An 18,153-nucleotide genomic window follows, 5' to 3' on the forward strand; every position below is an offset into this window, starting at 1 on the left:
GTAAACTTTAACAAACTTTTGGTGAATTTAATTCGGAGATAAACCTTCTTTTACAAAGAACTTTATCACCGCAGGGTACTCAAGCTTCTCCATGCATTCCGGTGCTTCACACTACACCCACTATGATCGACTGTCAAAGCCAAACTGCTAATCGGCACTAGATGGCGTTTCATCTGAGACTTGCAGAGACTTGTATGAACGTGCACATGAATGCTACAAGTTCTCGCTCGCGTGATTCTTATTGAGGCCGAGAACTTTTCAGACCACCCTCGTACAAAGGAAACATAATAAAAAGGACATGGAGCTAGCATGGACAGTTCATAACACCTTAAAAAATTTGCCAAATCACCACACGCATAGAATGCACATGGCAACAGACTTACGAGGCAAGCTGCTATCAATCTTCTTATGAGTGAGCAGAGTAACTTTCTGAGCATGAGGTGGTGGTGTGGGGACTGGTGAGAGGCTCTGCTGGGAGTCTGTTGGTGAAGAGAGTGAGGAGACTCGCCTTCCAGGTGGGCTGTCCAAGGAGCCCAGGGACCCAGAGCTCTCAGTGTGCCCTGCCACAACACAAGATTATGCAAGTTGTTTAAATATCTGGCCTTGCTGAACAGACACGAAACAAAAGCACAGTGGAATAACTGGCTGTCATATATTTGTGGCTCTGAACAAGCATCTGCATAGTCTAGGTACATGGCTTCCGAAATTCCTGGCTCTCAAATTTTGCTGCTCATTCTGCATTTTTCCGACGATTCCATGAAAAGTATATCGAAAGAATCAATTAGATCAAAGTGAATGATCAGTGGTAATTGCAGTTCCGAATTCTTAAAGTGCATCTATGTGATGTCATAACTTTTATTATGATCAGCCATGGACAGTTCATAATAAATGAGAATAAAGGAACTAGCATCAAAAGACGGCCGTATCGAAAGGAATGCTGCAAAGCACACATGCCTGTTCAGTGAAACAACACGACTTTATGCAGTTCTCCAAACACCCGTATTGCTGCCCGTGTTACTGCCCATGTTACTGCCATTTCCACTACTATGAATGCATAGAGGAGAGTGCCATATGATGGTGTAGAAGCAACACGCAGCTGGTCACATGCAGATGCAAACAGCAGAACACATCCAGTCAGAGGCAGCACACAGCAGGCTCGATAAGTGAGAGAGATGTTGCAAAAACTTGGAGCAAGTGTTGGAAAGATGCAAGTTGTACTCAAAAACCTTTTTTAATCCATCACTTAATTTATGGTGCAAATGATTCGATAACACTATAGCCTAAATGCTTACACAAATGACAAAAAAAAAAAAAAGGGAATATGCAGGTGTTCGATGATAAAGCTGACTTACAAGACTTCCATTGAGCGAATGCACAGTGGCAACTGAAATTTGCGATGCCATACCAAGTCTTGGCACATTCTTCGTAAATATGTGCATGCAATGTCCCAAAACAGAAAACACGACAAGCACGAATTGAAGTGCCTAATTCAGGTTGTCCACCTTGCTCTCATGAGAGTTTAGACCAAAGCTCTTTTGTTTTCGCAGCGTGCAGCAGTTTTCAATGTTTCATGTTCAGGAAAAAAAATGTCTCAATGTGCTGCTCCCATGTGATTATCTTGTGGGTCACGAAGTCAAGATACAGCATAAACTGTGGAAACAAAACCAAGATATTCAGTGCACTCTGAGGCTTGAGAGTATCTTTTTGATGTTTTTAAGGTCCCAGACCATCATTTACTACTGCAAATGAATAGCAGTCGCGAAGACATGACCGCACCCCTTTACCTTGAAAGAGAAGGATGTCATTTGGGCCCTGCTCAAGAACAGCAAACAAAACAGATGTGTGGTGACCAGTGATGGCGATGCATGTGCACATTCCTATGACGGCAGGATTTCTTCCGTCAGCGACACAAATAATACTAGAAGTGGCAGGAGTAAGTACTTTCTTTGGGCGGTGACGCAGTTGAGCACTCATCACGAAAATATGTGCCCCAGTATCCACAAGTGCAGAAACAGTTAAGCCATCAATATCAACGTTGATCAATTCTTGTTGTGTCGACAGTACAAGGAGAGAATTTGGAGTGGAATTAGAAGATGCAGCAATATCATCTTCAGGCATTTTCAACTGTCTTTTAGCCCTTTGAGGGTCAATGATGTAAATACACGGCGCTGCAAACAAGTCCCAAATGGTCAAAGCCGTATACTTACGGCGGCATCTGAATGTTTGAAAAACATGCCTATTTTCCAACTCTTTTTTTTTTTCCCAGCAAGTGCATTCACCCTAGTGAGATGCAGGGAATTTTTTTTCTTGTGTTGCTGACCTCCAGTTCCCATTCCAAGGTTTCTTTCTTCTGGCTGGCACATCAGTTATTGCCCACACATCCAAGCCTGTACAGATGCATGGCGGTAAGTTTGATATTGATTCACGGGTGGTTTCCGTAAGTTGCGCTCACAAAAACTTAAGTGTATATCTGGTTTCTAAACAAGAAAAGATATCTAAACCCGATATACACACACTCTTTGTTTTCTTCGTTCAGCGAACTGGGAGCCAACTGGCCCACCAACTGGCCCACCTTTCGATCCTCACACACTCTTTGTTCACAATGAATGCATCACCAGAAGTGGTTCGTTTAAATCGCTGCAAAGACTGTGCGTATATCGGGTTTAGATATCTTTTTTTGTTTCGAAACCATATATACACTGCAATATAACCTGCCACGCTGCAACTTGCCGCCAGCAGGTCCCTGCCGGCGGCAAGTTATCTTTTCATCTACTTTACTTTCTTCACACTTTATCCTAATTACAATGAATAACATCCCCTACACTTTCTTTGGCATTATTGTCTGTTAGTTCTCATTAATTTTGTGTCTAAGAAACGAGTCCTTAAAAGTCATAGTCTTTTCTTCATTCATAGCGAGGGTCTCGTTCTGGCAGACTTGATGCCTTCAGGTAGTATGCGAGGGATTATTAGTCAGCTGCCAACTCGTAAAAAGATCACGTGCTACGTGACGCCAACAAGCAGGAAAAGAGTGTTCCACACTCGCCGCCATGGCAGCGACTGGCGCTGACTAACACTCCTAGGTTTAAATGCACATATATATACCCCATAAAGTCGACGGGAGGATGACCGCCGCGGTAACTCAGTGGTAGAGCATCGGACGCGTTATTCGAAGGTGGTTCGGTCCCTGCCGGCGGCAAGTTATCTTTTCATCCACTTTACTTTCTTCACACTATATCCTAATTACAATGAATAACATCCCCTACACTTTCTTTGGCATTATTGTCTGTTAGTTCTCATTAATATTGTGTCTAAGAAATGAGCCCTTAAAAGTCATCGTCTTTCCTTCACGCAAAATGAATGGAACTCATATATCCTGTCCCGAAAGTACCAATAAATTAAAAGTAGGACTCTTTCAGAGCTTGTACAAAATAGCAATTCCATGTAAGTTATAAACTAATGTAGTGCATCATATATATGTCATTTTACATGACTTAAAGGGACACTAAAGGCAAATAACAATTTATGTCAGAGTGAAAGCTCAATGTATGACGTCTAAAATGGCAATATTATCAAGAGCAGTGCCCTACTTACCGAGAAATTAAGCTAAATGTATCACACGATGAGCGCCACGAGCGGCACATTTTGACAATGATCCCAATGCTTCGTACGAAAGTCATTCGGAACCACTTTTCCGTGAGTTGCATTTGGTTTCACTTCCAAACTTGTATGAACGTATCCTCATTAAACGCTATGAATCAGAGCTCCGAAAAAAATACGAATCCCTTAAAAGCATCGCCTACCTGTCACTTAACGTAAATGCACGTGACACCAGATTTCGCAAAATGTGGGAGGTTCCGCGTTGCAGAACTATGTATGGGGAACAAAGATTGTGCATACAGTTACCACATCTCCTAAATAGATAAGCTTTGTAGCGTGCGCATCATATCGGCTTCCGTTTTTGCGCTTCATATCTCTCTCTTTTTTTTCGCTCTTTTTCTTTTTTTTTCTCCCAGATATTGTTTTAGGTCCAGAATTTTTGCACGTAAAGCTTAGCTTGTATAATTTCTTTAGGTTATTGACTTCATTCAACACTTCCTGTGTGATCACTACACTTTCACTTTTGTCAAAACGTTGTATTGTTAATTGGGAATAATTTCATTTTGTACATTGTTACTTCTTTTTTGTTTTACTGCTGCACTGCAATATGCTACTTGCTATGCGAATTCTTAGATTTCATTGTACTGCTGTCTGTCAAAGGCTATGGTCAGTGGACGCTTTCAAGCCCATTTTAGAGGCTTTTTGTCCACTGCCCACAACATCACTGTACGTTGTAACTTGATGTTGAAATAAACTGAAACTGAAATAACAATTTATGTCAGATTGAAAGCTCAATGTATGACAATGTCTAAAACGGCAATATTATCAACAGCAGTGCCCTACTTATTGAAAAATTAAGCTAAATGTATCACAAGACGTGCGCTACGAGTAGGACATTTTGGAAATGATCCCGATGACGTGAGAGCGTCAGACTACAATTAATCACTCGTAATCAAACTAGCTGCAATAAAAAAAGAACCTTCCGTCCATCAAGAGACATAATAAAACGCTACTTGTTCATTTGTTTTATTCATAGAAAAACGAACCTCTTTGGCGTTGCCATGGGGAATGGCACACGCGGTTCAAAGGTTCTGTTTTCGCCGAACTGCGCTTCGCCCGGCACCCTGCTTCGCTCACGCGGTCGCGTCTCAGTGGTAGTTCCGGTATCGCGTACTGCCGCGTGTTTTGCGCGCTTGTTAAAGTCGCTCTGACAGAAAGTTCGACAAAATGCCGCATGCATGTGATGTTGCCGGATGCCCCAACGGTGCACGCTGCCAGTGCACGTTGCTGCGAAGTAAAGGCGGGCAACGTTGGGCACGGCAGCAGTGACGTGAGAAACACCGCTTTCAGGCGGGTGATCAGCAGTGCGCTAACGCGATGCTGACCACTAAAACGTGATTTTATTTCAAAATAAGCACTTCCTTGGCACAAAAGTAGCACTACGAGGCTTCTGGACCGTTATTTCAACAATCAACGTCTATTTGCCTTTAGTGTCCCATTAATGGATACAGACTACAGAAATGTTAAGTCTCTATTTGGAGAAGTTTACAAAATAGTAAGTTCTTACTTAATTTTACTTCTTACTCAGTGACGCTACCAAGGACATCTGATTTGGAGCAATTTTTGGAGCAGCAGCATTTTCATTTTGGAGCAGTTTGGCACAGCAAAAATTTCCACTATGGAGCACTTTGGAGCAGGGAATTTTGCATCTGGGAGCACTCTGGAGCAGTTAATTTCACATTCCCGAGTACATTGCAGAAGCAAGATGCATTTACATTCAGACATCAGAATAATTATTGTAGGGCTGTTATGAAGGGCTAAATACATATCTCCATTCTTGCCAGCGCGTTGTCAGGCGATGCATGGTGACGTCATCGGTCCGAGATGAAAGGAGCAGTTTCTACAAATGCCGCCGGATCTAGCTCAAGCTGGGCCTTCCGATGCCAGGGCCGTGTGTCGACGAGACCGCTACTGACAGCTGCGCGCATTAAACGAAATAGCGGCTGCTCCAACCAGGATACAAGCCTTTGTTAATCAATCAATCAATCAATCAATCAAATGAAATCTTTATTTTGCATAGTATGGTTACATCGTTAAGGATATACAGAAAAGGGTCCCAAGGTTTGTTAATGAGATCAAATTTAAAAAAAAAAAACAAGCAAAAGGTTCATATATGGGGCCTCCCGCTCACGGTGTGAAAAAAAAAAAAAACGGAGCATGTTTTTTTTTGTTATTTTTTTACGGCAAGCACGATAGATAAATACTTGGACGTGCTGGTGGAAGCAACTAGAGAAACCTCTTGTGGATTTAGATTCATGGAGAAAGTATTTGAGAAGTGTCGGCATGTTCCCACCGTTAGCGTTGCTCTTCTATGGACGCAAAATTCCATTTTGTTCTATATATGTCTTACTAGGTTCCCCGGATTTCGTTCCGAAATGTCCAGAAAAAGAAGTGACAGACATTTTAGCGGCACGCGCGCACTTATTACTAAACATTACCTTAATTACATGCCGTGCGCTGCTTGAAACGAGCTACGAGCAGCGTTTCTGGAACAGACGACGTCAGCCGATGAATGGCCGCCAAAAATGATAGTCACCGATTGGTCCAGAAGTGACGAGGCTCTGCAGAGAGCGCGCTTTGTTGTTGAGCCGACTTGTGTAACAGCAGCTGCATCGGCACCGTGCATGGCTAAATTAATCAGGACGCACGTGCAAGCCCTGTTTCGTTTGCGGATTAATCTTCGGACCGCAGTTGTACCGTATTTACTCGAATCTAGGCCGGCCCCAATTCTAAGCCAAACCACTAAATTCGCAAGGCCAGAAAAAAAAAAACCTTAGTCATTGTACTTGAATCTAAGCCGATCCCCCCCTTTCACACATCATTTTTTTTTAAAAAACATTGGCTCAGATTTGACGGTAACTTTCGTGGCCTTAGGATCATGCTTCTCATATTTTGACGACCCGGCAGAGCGATTGCAGGTGATAGACACAGTCAAACCCGAGGCTCTGGCGCAGTCTTGTGCAATCTAAGTCAATTTTATATGATAGCGCAGTAAATCTAATTTGGCGAACATTGGCGCATTTGGCACAGGAGTGGAATCTCTGCTTACTTAAATCACACTGAAAGTAAGCCGCATGTTCGAAGGCAAAAAGAAAAGAAAGTGCTTAAGGTTATGATGCGCGCTGATGAAGGGACGCATCTTCTTGCCCCCTTGTCAAACCCCTCCCTGCGTGGATTCCAGCGCACTCACTAGTATGAGAGGAGAGAGAAAGCGCTTGAAGCGTGCAACAAATTCCTGTAACTCCGTTCGTACTTGACGGATACTAAACATTTTTGCGGCAGTCGATTCGTCAGGCAATAAGCACTTTTAATGAAGCAATTCAAAGATTAGTTAGAAAAGTGTTGCACGCCCCTTTAAGCGAGTCTCGAGCAAAACATTTACAGTCAACTGCAGATTTTTCGGACGCCCAATTTTCCGGACATGCTCAAAAATTCGGACGCTTTCGTGGCACCGTCACCAGCCCCATAGACGTCAAAGGTCAAAAACGTCGGGAATTTCGGACGCTAAAACTCTTCGGCGTCCGATTTTTCGGACTTTCCGCCCAACTTGCAGGTGCAAAAGGTAATAATTGAAGCCCCCACCTCTGCCGCGTCTATTACCTCGTAGGTTCGAGCCAGCGCTTTCGCGAGTCGACCTGTTTGCGACACTAGCAGAGTCCGAAAGTCAGCTTTGTCGCGATGCCGTAGTGTTATGGGGTGAAGCGGACTGGAAATTCAAAGGGGCCGCTATCACGGCGCCGTGCGGCGATGTCTTTATGGATAAGCAGCGCAAATGCACGGAGGCGTGATGGCAGCAGGTGGCAAACGCGCCAGTACGGCTCAATCGCTGACAAGCCTTACGATAAGCATCTTCAGTGAACTGCTCGATAGTGCATGTGGCTTGGTGCAGTTGCATGCGTAGTGCACGCATTTAATTCGCAACTTTCACAGCCTATAGGTGGCGCGACTGTACATCCAACATGGTGGTCATTGAGACTATCGGCCCGCTGCAGACGATTTAGGAACGTACATGTATGGCGAAGAGTTCAGTTCTTTGCACTTCGGCTGCACTCCGATTTATGTTTTTGTGAAAGGAGGGTTGCGGTGACATTATAAAAAGTAAAGGAATGTCGGGTACGTGATTGGAACCTCATTAGGAAGATAAATATGCACACAATTGTAAATAAAGCAAACACACTAGTCGCGTTGCTTGCGGTGCTTAATCGCGCGTTGCAGCCCCCGCTGTGTTGTTAGCACAATATGGTAGTAGGAGACTCAGTAAAGATCTCTCAGTAATATCAGAGACATTCTCGGAGACGTGCTTTATCTCATTTTCACTTGCATTGCATTCTGCCACGTAGCTAGCTCAGCTCCCTTCAAAGGACGAAGTAATGTAAGTCCCTTCGAGACTGAAGCACAAGAACCACACTTGAGGCATGTGCGATTATCAGAAATACGATTTTATTGCGCTTTCTTGGTAAAAAGAGAGAAAAAAAAACAGCGGAATGGCACAATAGGTCGACAAGCAGCAAATGAAACCAGTGGCAAGACGCAATTTTCACGTTTAAGAGGTGACGTTCCTGTTATCATCCTACGCTTTCGGGGTTTATGAGGAGTGCAATAAGTAACATCGTACGGGACACTTGTGGACAAAAAAACAGCGCCATCAGCAAGTAATACCGAACAAAAAGTGCTAGACATGTGAAGGTCACGGAGGCACTTCACAGCCACTTCAGACGTGGAATGGTGCGATGGACGCTTTTAAACCGGACTTTTCATTATATTCTAGAGGCGGAACGCATTCCTAATCAGTTCTGGTACTGTCTGCACAGCGACTGTGTCGAGCGGAGGAACGAAGCGCAAGAAAGGTGATACAGTCGATCCCGGATATATCGAACTCGAAGGGGACCGTGAAATAGTTTGATATATTAAGAATTCGAAATACAAGATATGCGTATTTAAGGCTTAATTTAAGCACTGCAGGCCTCGACACAGTTTTCGGAAATCGTAAAAAGCGTGAACATGATGATTCGCCCACATCTGCTCAAGAACACGGTGACAACTTCTTTTGCAAGTTACCACACTTTATTTCGCATAAAAATAGTCGGCAAACTTGTCTTCCTTGTAGCGCGCCGTGAATTCATCAAGTCATCGTCAGTATCATCGAAGCTTTCCAAATAAGCAAATTCAGCACCTTCGGCCACAACAGCGGTGATCGACGCTGAACGCCGATGCAAGCTCTGTAGCACGGTAAAGGGTTTAGCGGTGGCAGCGGCAGCATTGACATCTTCAAACCGCACGGGTCCATTCCCGCAGCATCGGCAACGTCAGCTACGATTTCGGCATCGATGCAGTCAGAAACGGCTATGTCGTTATCTGCACCGATGGAGTCGCTCGCTGTGCTCCCGTCCAATATGTCGCAAAATTCACTGATGCACCGTACGCCGTAGTCAGCGGTCACGACGCACCCAAAGTCGTCACCTGGCACCAAGGCCCGCAAGGAAACGGTGCACGACTGCGCTTTACTTGATGTCGCTCCAGGCACCGGACATCATTTTTATCACTACGAGCGGGACAATGTTTAGCTCGACTTCCAAATGACGATTTATTAAGAATGAAGCGAGAAGTACACAAGTCCACATGCCGCAAAAGACAACGACAACCCTGCACAAAGAAACATTTCTCCACCGTTGACATGTTGGCGATAGTGATGACACTTCTGGCTTTGTAGAAGGCAGCCGTTGCTTTGGTGAGAAATACGAAAAAAAGCGTCGCCTCTGAGATGTGCGTTTTAAAACCGAAAACAGAAAAAATATGTCACGAGATTGCAGATCTCGAAGGGCATGCTTTTCGGGCCCGCATGCCATCGTGCACAAACAAGGAACGGAATGCAAACATTACTATGCGGCTGCGGAGTCACTTCGCATTCTCATTTTGAAAAACACTATGCCCGCGCGTTAAAACCTGCGGTTCGCGCATCAAATGTACCGGTGCAGTGACAAGCGCTGCTCTGCAGCGAACTTGATCAACACAATGGTATAATACCGCCTTTTCGTCACCTGCACGTGACAAGGGATCGGAACTTGGTAGAATGCGGCCGAAAAATGATCAATATTTGATAGGAAAAATGCACTTTCTGGACTTCGGCGCGGCGCAGCGTTCGATATAGCGGATGTTTCGCTGTGCAGGAGTTCGATATATGTGTGCACCAGCCCCATACTTTTGCATGGGAAATTCAAGGGGATTTCTCAACTGTTCGATATAGCCAATAATTCGATATATCAGAGTTCGATATATCCGGGATCGACTGTATGAGGTAGTAGACATATACAGTAAAACCTCGGTGATACGAATCTCGCGGGGTTACCAAAAATATCCGTATCATCCGAAATTCGTATCAGCAGAAAACATGGAAAATTAGTATGCGAGGAAAGAAAGTTGGCATACGTTTTGATTTAGTGTTTCTCAGGGTCGCAGCGACGTCATGAACAGCTCTGAATGATGGCCAGTAAAGTTTTTAGACGTCAGCGATCATACTTGTACCCGTAAATGTACAGTTCATGCGCGCGTGTGTAATTAATGAACCAAATGTGTTGTGCCCCATGACCGCTAGTAGCCCCTTCCTAATCTTACTCTGCTTTTCTGCATGACACCAAAGTACTGCGGCGAAAGTGATTTAACAAGCGCTTCGCATACGATAGATAGAGGCCGAGCTCCTTCGCCAAGACCCTCCGCTTCATCTCTTGGGGTCTTAGTCCATCTTTAACGGGACTTCATGACGGACCCGCAGCCCAAGTTTCAGTCTTGTTTCATAGAACGTCTGATTGCGGGGACATGAGTTGCATCGACGTGGCAGGCACGTGTTAACGCAGTACAAAGACGCTGCTGCCTCGAGCACAGAAGCACGAGTCAACGCGTCGGAAAAAAAAAAAAAAAGCGCGACGTCAACGTCATGTGTAACCTAAATGCGAAGGCGCCTAAAGGCCTCCAAGATTCGCGCGAACTATCTCGGAGGCAATGACGCACCGATGATGGTCGCGCAGAGCGCATGCCAGCGCCCGCGTGTGACTGCCGGGTCTTCCGCGACAGTGCGGGCAGCACCTGTTCGCACCTGTGCGATAGTGTACGTTCGCATAAAACGTCGCGGGGTGCAAATCGGTTCGCAGCAACCGTACTCCGATACATTGCAGGCTAATGAGCCTTGGCCGGGACCACAGAAGAATTCGTATCACCTCGAAATTCGTACGAGCCGTGATCGTATCACCGAGGTTTTACTGTACTCGAACACAAAATGGGATTCTGCATACATTTATGGGCCTTCGTTATTTGCTTGCAATGTTTAACCCGCTTAACCACTCATGGCTTTTCGAGGCGCTAATCTGAAGGGGGAGCTTTTGCTTTTCCTCCCGCTGTACGCTGTGAGCACCTAGGCCCGCAGTAAAATCAGTTGCCTTTTTCTTTTATTTTCCGTTCGCACTGAGGAACCGAAAGTGTCACGTATCGAGACCGTGCACACCGTCGCAAAACGACCCCAAACGAGACAAGTGGCAACATTCGCTGACTCAAGAGGGTCCAACGTTTCAATAATCTCTACAGAGCTTCCGGTGGCCACCGCTCGGCGGCGCCACGGTACGTGGAAGTTGCGAATAGGCAAGAACCCAAACGCGCCGCGCCGCCATTCATGCTGCCTCTTTGTGCGACCGCTAAGTGCGCCGCACAGACGCGGTGCCTTCACGAACGAAACCAGCTCGTCATCGTACAGCGACCACACTCGTGGAGATACAGGCGGACTTGGTTGCACGTAAGCGGAAGTGCGGGCAGCAACGCATTGACAACTTTTTTCGGCCACCGGGACCCTGAAGTGTCAATAAAAGTATTTTTTAACACGAAAGTGTTTTATGCCGGGGTCCACCAAGACTTCAGTGACGTATTTCCGTCACGGAAATGACGTCGAAAAAATATACACAATCAGATGGCAAAGAAAAAAAGCTATCGTCAACGGGCATCGAACCCACGACCGCTCGGTCCGCAACAAGAGATGCACGCTATCCACTGCGCCACGGTCACAGACTCTGGAAGCTTTACGAACGCGCCTTTTATATCTACCACTCTCCCGGTCGGCGGGGTGGTGTTGACCTCTGGGAGTGGTAAGGTAAAGTAATTCGTCATTGTTGCGGCCTCCGCGACTAGCACCTGTAACGCGTTTACGCGTCCGTCCCATTCGGCGCGTTTTCAATAGAAGTTGAATTTTGTCAATGCCTTAACACACTGTGAGGTGGTGACCTTTGCCCAAGCATCGTAAAAGTGTCAGCCTCGCTGAGCATCACGCTAATAAAAACCAAAAATAGCTCTGCGACGCACGCCTACCTCACCTGGCTGTAACACCGCGTTCCATGCTCACGCGCTTGCCCCGAGAAAAATCGTGGCCGGGCTACCGGGGCGGCACGACGCGCTTTGCGTTTCCCTCTAGTCCGGCCGTGGTGTTCAATCACATTTTAACATGACGCGGGATGGCGACCAAGTTCTGCATCTAATATGCCACACTCTTCTGGCTATTACACCTCGTTCTCTGATTACGCTTTCACCGTTAACTACTACAGCTACCACAAGGGTTTGTTTAATCATTTAACATGGACTTTAGTCGTTGGTATGGAGATGTACCACCAATCATCAAAGTGAGTGCATACACGTTAAACGGCGCCATTAGCTGCCAGACATCAATATACATTGTGCAAACTCTCTCATATCAATGTACAGTAAACATTCAGTTACTTCTGTAAGGGCACGTTTTACTTTCATGTTATTCCGATTCCTATGACGGAGGGATCAACCGTCTTTTTTCATATGCATTCGTTTTTTCGGACATTCGATAATTCGGACTTATTTACGTTCCCCGTGGAGTCCGAATTATCAGTCGTCGACTGTATTGCTATTGGTACTAGAGTAATGAAATTTACAGGTAATATATAACATACTGTGCGGTCTGCAAGTATTAACTTAGTTTTTTTTTACATAATAAAGAAAGTATTTTGTACAACATTTTCTGTTCTATGTTTCAGGGATCACCGTAAGAAAATATTTTACAGTGGGCAAGCTAAAAGTTATGCAAATACATTCCTGAATACTTAAAGGGGCCCTACAACACTTTTTGAAGTTCATTGAATGGATCTATTAAAGGAGTTTATTGCCTAATGAATCAACCGCTGCAAAAATATTTAGGATCCGTCAAGTACGAGTGGAGTTGCAGAGATTTGTCGCACGCTGTAATTGCTTTCTCTCTTCTCTCGTCCCAACGAGCATGCTGGAAGCTAAGCAGGGAGGGATGGCACGGGGGAAAGAAGTTACATCAAGCGCGCGTCATGATCTTGAGCACTTCTTTTTTTTCTCTGAATGCGCCGCTTACTTTAAGTGTGATTGCGAGCGCACGCACAGGCACGTGGCATTCTCCCGTGGCGGTTGCGGTAACTATGCAGCTCATGATGCTCAAATCAGCCAATGGCCGTGAATTTGGGCATATGGCATCATTTGTCGAGAGAAGAGGGAACGACTACTACCTAACTTTGAGAAGTAATTGTAAATTCCAGGCAGCGTGCTATGCTATAATGTTTGGCTTGCGCGTTCTCAGGAGCATCGACTACCGATCGGCAGCGTTTTCTGACCATGGTGAAAAAGTAGTGCAGGGTCCCTTTAAGGCGTGAAAAACGCATAGTTTTAATTTATCTACCTTTATTGTATCCAAAGTTACAAAAGTTTGCAGTTTTAACTTGAAATATTAACTTAGTTTTAGTATTTCGTCAAAAATTATGTCTCAGTCAGAAAAACTGCTTTGTAAATTTATTGTGCTCCTTAGAAGACTAGCAATGTGATGAAAAAAAAAAACTATTGAAATTGGATTATTACAGAAGTAACTATGCTTTTCAGAAAATTGCTAACGACAACAAAAGAAACTTTTCGAGCAAAGTGGAACAAGTTAACGGCCATGTAGCATGCGAAAAAGAATTATGGCAGCTTCGCACTAGTGGTGCCAAGCGTGAAGGAAGAGCGCAGCTGGGTGGCCTTCTTTATTTCTCTTTACTTCTTTCTTTCTTTCTTCTCTTTCTTTCCCTTTCTCTGTTTCTTGTATCTCTTTTTTGTACGTTTCTATTTCTTCCTTATTCTTTCTTTCTCAATCTATTTTTTTTTCTTTCTTGTTCTTTCTATCTCTATTTCTCCTTCTCGCGCTTTCTATACTTCTTTCTTCCCTTTATTTCTCTCTTTCTCTCAGTCTTGCTCTGTTTTTTTCTATCTCTTTTTCGTGTCTGTTTCTTCCTATGTCTTTCTCTCTCTATCTTTTTATATCTTCATTCCCTTTTACCTCTATTCTCTCTCTTTATCTCTCTCTCCCTGTTTCTTTCTCTGTATTTTCTCTTTCTTTCTATCTCTTTCTCTCTCTCTCTTTCACATGTTTCACGTGCTCCACTTCACCGAGCAGTGTTTTCATTGAACGCTCGCACCTGCTGTACTCTGTAGTGGAGCGTGCCCAATTCCTGTGGCGCATACCCACCTGTGGACTGTACGCCCACGGAGCACAAGTTACCTGATGGCTTAAACAGCTTCGCTGTTAAAATAATTTGATTCTCTGGGATGCAGGAAATTGCAAAAGCCATTGGCTCAGAAAGCTTCAGTGTCCTACAATTCTGTATGGAGCTTTCTTTGCTGCATCCGCTTGCAAATTGCAAATGGTGCTAGACTTTCGGAGGGTATGTTGCAAGACAGTTCGGATAATAAATAAGACTTTCCAGCAATGCCATGCATTCCTCAGGGCTAAGTTTTCGCAAGCAGATGCAGAAAAATAAGCTGAAAGCGATCAAAAAAACAAAATTAAAAAAAAATCTCCCCCCTCCCCACTCCCGAGATGCAGTTTAGAGTTTCCATTCCTCACAGATGTAGTATTTGAATAGGAGAATAAGAGTTCACCCAAAGGTAAAGTTACCGTGAGACTAAAATGCTGTGAGTACTAATTCAGTTATTGTTAAGTTATTATACTATGAGACTAGCTCAGTAATACCACTCACCCTTATTTTGCCACTGAAGGACAGCTGACTTAAAGTCATCACCAAGCTGCTGGGACAGAGGTCTAGTAGGTGAAGAGTCAGACGCATTGCTTGTGTCAGATAAATGAGATGAGCTGAAATAAAAAAAAATTGCTTAAAGCATTCATCAATGACAAAGTGTCAGACCCCACTTCCATCTGCATGCATATTATTTAATTCATATGTGACACTTCCAAAGCCAGATTATGAGGAGAAGAAGAGATCTTTGTGAATACAGATGCGTGGTATATTAGCATACAGTCTCGTTCCACTAATTTCAACTTGGAAGGTCTGGTTGCATGGACTGAATCAATTTTAAGAAACAGCCAGAACAAAAAAAATCGGTTTCGCATGAAGACAAAGCATGGATAATGACTTCAATGCCTTAGACAGCTGTACTACGTACTGCATTTACCCAAGTCCAACGTGCCCCCAACTATAGTGCGCACCTGAGTTTTGCAACAAAAAAGAAAAAAAAAAAAAGAAAAGGCCCTTATTCTAATGCACAGGGGATTCCTGCGAGCAAAAAATGAAAGCAGGAACATTTTCAGTATGGAACAACCCATTTATTCATTCACAGTCACTCTCCACCTGCTCTTTATCACTGTCCGACCCCAACATATCTTCTGTTCCAACCATGGCATTAGAAATTCCACGTTTCTTCAGGGTGATTCCACGTAAGATCGAACAATTGATGGCTGGTCAACCTCTCAAATTTATTTCAAAATTTTATATATTATTGCCTGATGAGTGGAAAGAAGAGATCCGCAATTTGTTTTGCCGCCAAAAATTTTTTCGAAGCACAGGAAATCAATAATGACGAAGAGGTGGAGTGAAGCGCTCATCCGCTCTGCTGTTTTGGCCAACTTTCGTTCTGAATTGCACAAAATATATTAAAGTTAGGTAGCTGAAATTTCTTTAACTAAATATATGCATGTTTTTGCTTCTGCTCAGGTATTTTTAGTTTTGATGTGTAGTGTACAGTAGAACCCCGCTGTTACGTTCCTCACTGCTGCGTTTTCCCGGCTGTTACGTCGTTTTCCGCCGGTCCCTGCATAGCTCCCATAGGATACAATGTATTGGGAACCCCGCTGTTACGTCGTAACTGTCGGACCGTTCCCGTATGATACGTCGCGAAGTGCGCTCGGAGCCGACCGAGTGACTACCAAAGAGAGCGGCCGTGGTGCATTTTCACGCAGCTTGGCCTCGTTTGACCGTAATATTAGCCGCATGAGAGGCGCAAGCAACAGAAATTGATTCAAACAAAAGCATGGCCTTCGAGATTCAAATTGCAAAGATGGCGTCTATGACGTAACTGCTCGCGAAAGCAAGGCCTTCGAGATTGGCATTTACTATTGACAAAAGCATAGCCTTTGAGATTTGTATTGCACAAACATGGCGTGTATGACGTAATTGCTTGCGAAAGCAAGGCTTTCGAGATTGGCATTCACTTCTGCCATCGCGTTGGCGTAGACTCATCATCATCGTTATTTGTCGGAGAACGGGAGGAGTTCGAGCTGGTTGGAGCTCGAATGGTCGTGCGTGTGGTTCGCGGTCGGACTCGCCGCGCCGGTCGTGATTGCGTGTGCTTAGTTCTTTCATGCCTACAGCTGTTAGTGTTAAAAAAATCACATACGTTGATTACATTTCTGTGGATGAGGCCGTCCTAAGCTCCGCGTTTCCATCCATCGAGCTAGATCGTGGCTGAGCGCGCCAATTGAAATAAAATTCTGTACCACTAAATATTTTGCCGTTTTTCCTGTTTTTCGGCTCTTACGTTTCCCGTCTCTTACGTTTATTTCCTACGGTCCCTTCAAAAACGTATCAGCGGGGTTCTACTGTAGATGTTTTTATAAAAACCTCAAAATTGGCCCAGGGAACGTTATTTTCTTTACTTTGAAGGTCTTTATCTCAAAAAATGCTTGTAGCAGAACGACCAAAATTGCGCATTACGTTCTTCGCACGTTTATCTACCACACTGCCGAATCTTACATTTATGTAACGTTTCAGTAAAGAGATATGATCGGGCTAAGTTAAAGAAAACACCGGACAATGGAAACTTCTGACGACAATTAAAAAAAAAACCATTTTTTATATTTCTTAAACTTTGTCCACTTATTCTCCTCCACATCAGCTTTCATAATCATTAAAAACATCTTGCATAATGTCGTTGCACTAATATTTACGACCCCTCCAATGAGACCCTTAGGCAAGGACTAGCAATTCTGACTTCTTGCCCAGCAAGTGTATAAAATGCAGGCAGGATTGAATTGCTTTTTATTAAATTCCAGCAGGTACCGCAAAAGGTGTCGCCGGCACTGAAGACATTAATTTTGAAATTATTTGGTCACTGCAGCGGCCACGAGCGCGGGGCTACCGAGCAGGCGCGCGCGCACCCGAGATGCTCGTTGTAAGAGACGGCGCAGTGAGAGCTCGTTTTCGCGTCCTCAGACCGATTGAGTTCGAAACAGCAACGCCTCTCCGGTGACTTGAACGCACGTGCACTGGAGCTTCGCTATTCTATCCGCCCTCTGTTCGCATCGCAGCTAGGCGCTGATAACAAGGCGGAGATGGAAGCAAGATGAGAACTCTATAAGGGAGCTATGAGCGCTTGCTTCACGCACGCTGCTGCCAGAGAAACTGCGCTGCGCCAGTTGCGATCAGTGGAAAGCATTAACGTGGCGCTCCAGTGGCAAAGCAAAATATGGAATGTCAAAGGAAAGAAAAGCAAAACTATCAGTAACCGGATGCGCTTGCCTATCTTAGATGTCGACAGCAGACGGCCTGAACTAGCTGCGCGTTCAGAGCGCTGTTCACACTTCATTCGGCGCGGATAGTTCTTGTGCTTTGCTCTTACTCTATTCCTCCTGTGCGTCTCATGGCGAGAAAGTACAGCTGGGAATGAGTGTATTGTGGAGACTACCTTTCGAAGCACAAGAAGCTTAAAGGAGTACTGACACGAATTTTTAAAAATTTCGGATTGTTGCTCTAAATAAAAATACTGGTGTCGAGAAACCTAAAACGACTATTGTGGTGCCTGGGAATGCATCGTATATATTTTAATTAGCCCCACCTTAAAAAGACACTTTCGGTTTAGATATCGAGGGGGTGGCTTCTCAGTGTCGTTTCATAGCAGTGTGACGTCACGGAGATACAGAAACTCGCGACGTACTAGCAGCAAATTCGTCATCTGCTCGTGGTGCACATAAACAACGATGAGTGAATTGTTGTCCTGTGACCCTGACAGTGATTTTTGTGATTTAGGCTGCATGCAAGACGCAGAACTCGCATACTCGGGGGAACTGTCTTGACTCATCGGGATAATGTCCTTGCAGTGGAGCTGGCTTGCAGATGCTCAGCGACGAAAACTTCAAAGTCAAATTAAAATATTTTATACGTGTTCTCCGACTCCAGTGTGTGGACAGCATTGACACTGCACACCAAC

At 44.6% G+C, this 18,153-nt stretch overlaps 1 protein-coding gene across 3 annotated transcripts in view; it reads right to left on the reverse strand.

Annotated features, from left to right (window-relative positions):
• Positions 1-18,153, reverse strand: part of LOC119378975 (neurabin-2) — a 112,386-nt gene that overhangs the window by 14,801 nt on the left and 79,432 nt on the right. For all 3 annotated transcript variants that reach the window (XM_037648091.2, XM_037648093.2, XM_037648094.2), the window contains exons 15-16: positions 14,691-14,803; positions 384-560 (exon numbers count right to left, since the gene is read on the reverse strand). In XM_037648091.2, coding sequence (XP_037504019.1) covers positions 384-560; positions 14,691-14,803 — 290 coding nt within the window. The remainder of the gene's footprint in view (positions 1-383; positions 561-14,690; positions 14,804-18,153) is intronic.

The sequence above is a fragment of the Rhipicephalus sanguineus genome, chromosome 1, assembly GCF_013339695.2.
Source record: "Rhipicephalus sanguineus isolate Rsan-2018 chromosome 1, BIME_Rsan_1.4, whole genome shotgun sequence".
Classification (NCBI taxonomy): Eukaryota; Metazoa; Arthropoda; class Arachnida; order Ixodida; family Ixodidae; genus Rhipicephalus; species Rhipicephalus sanguineus.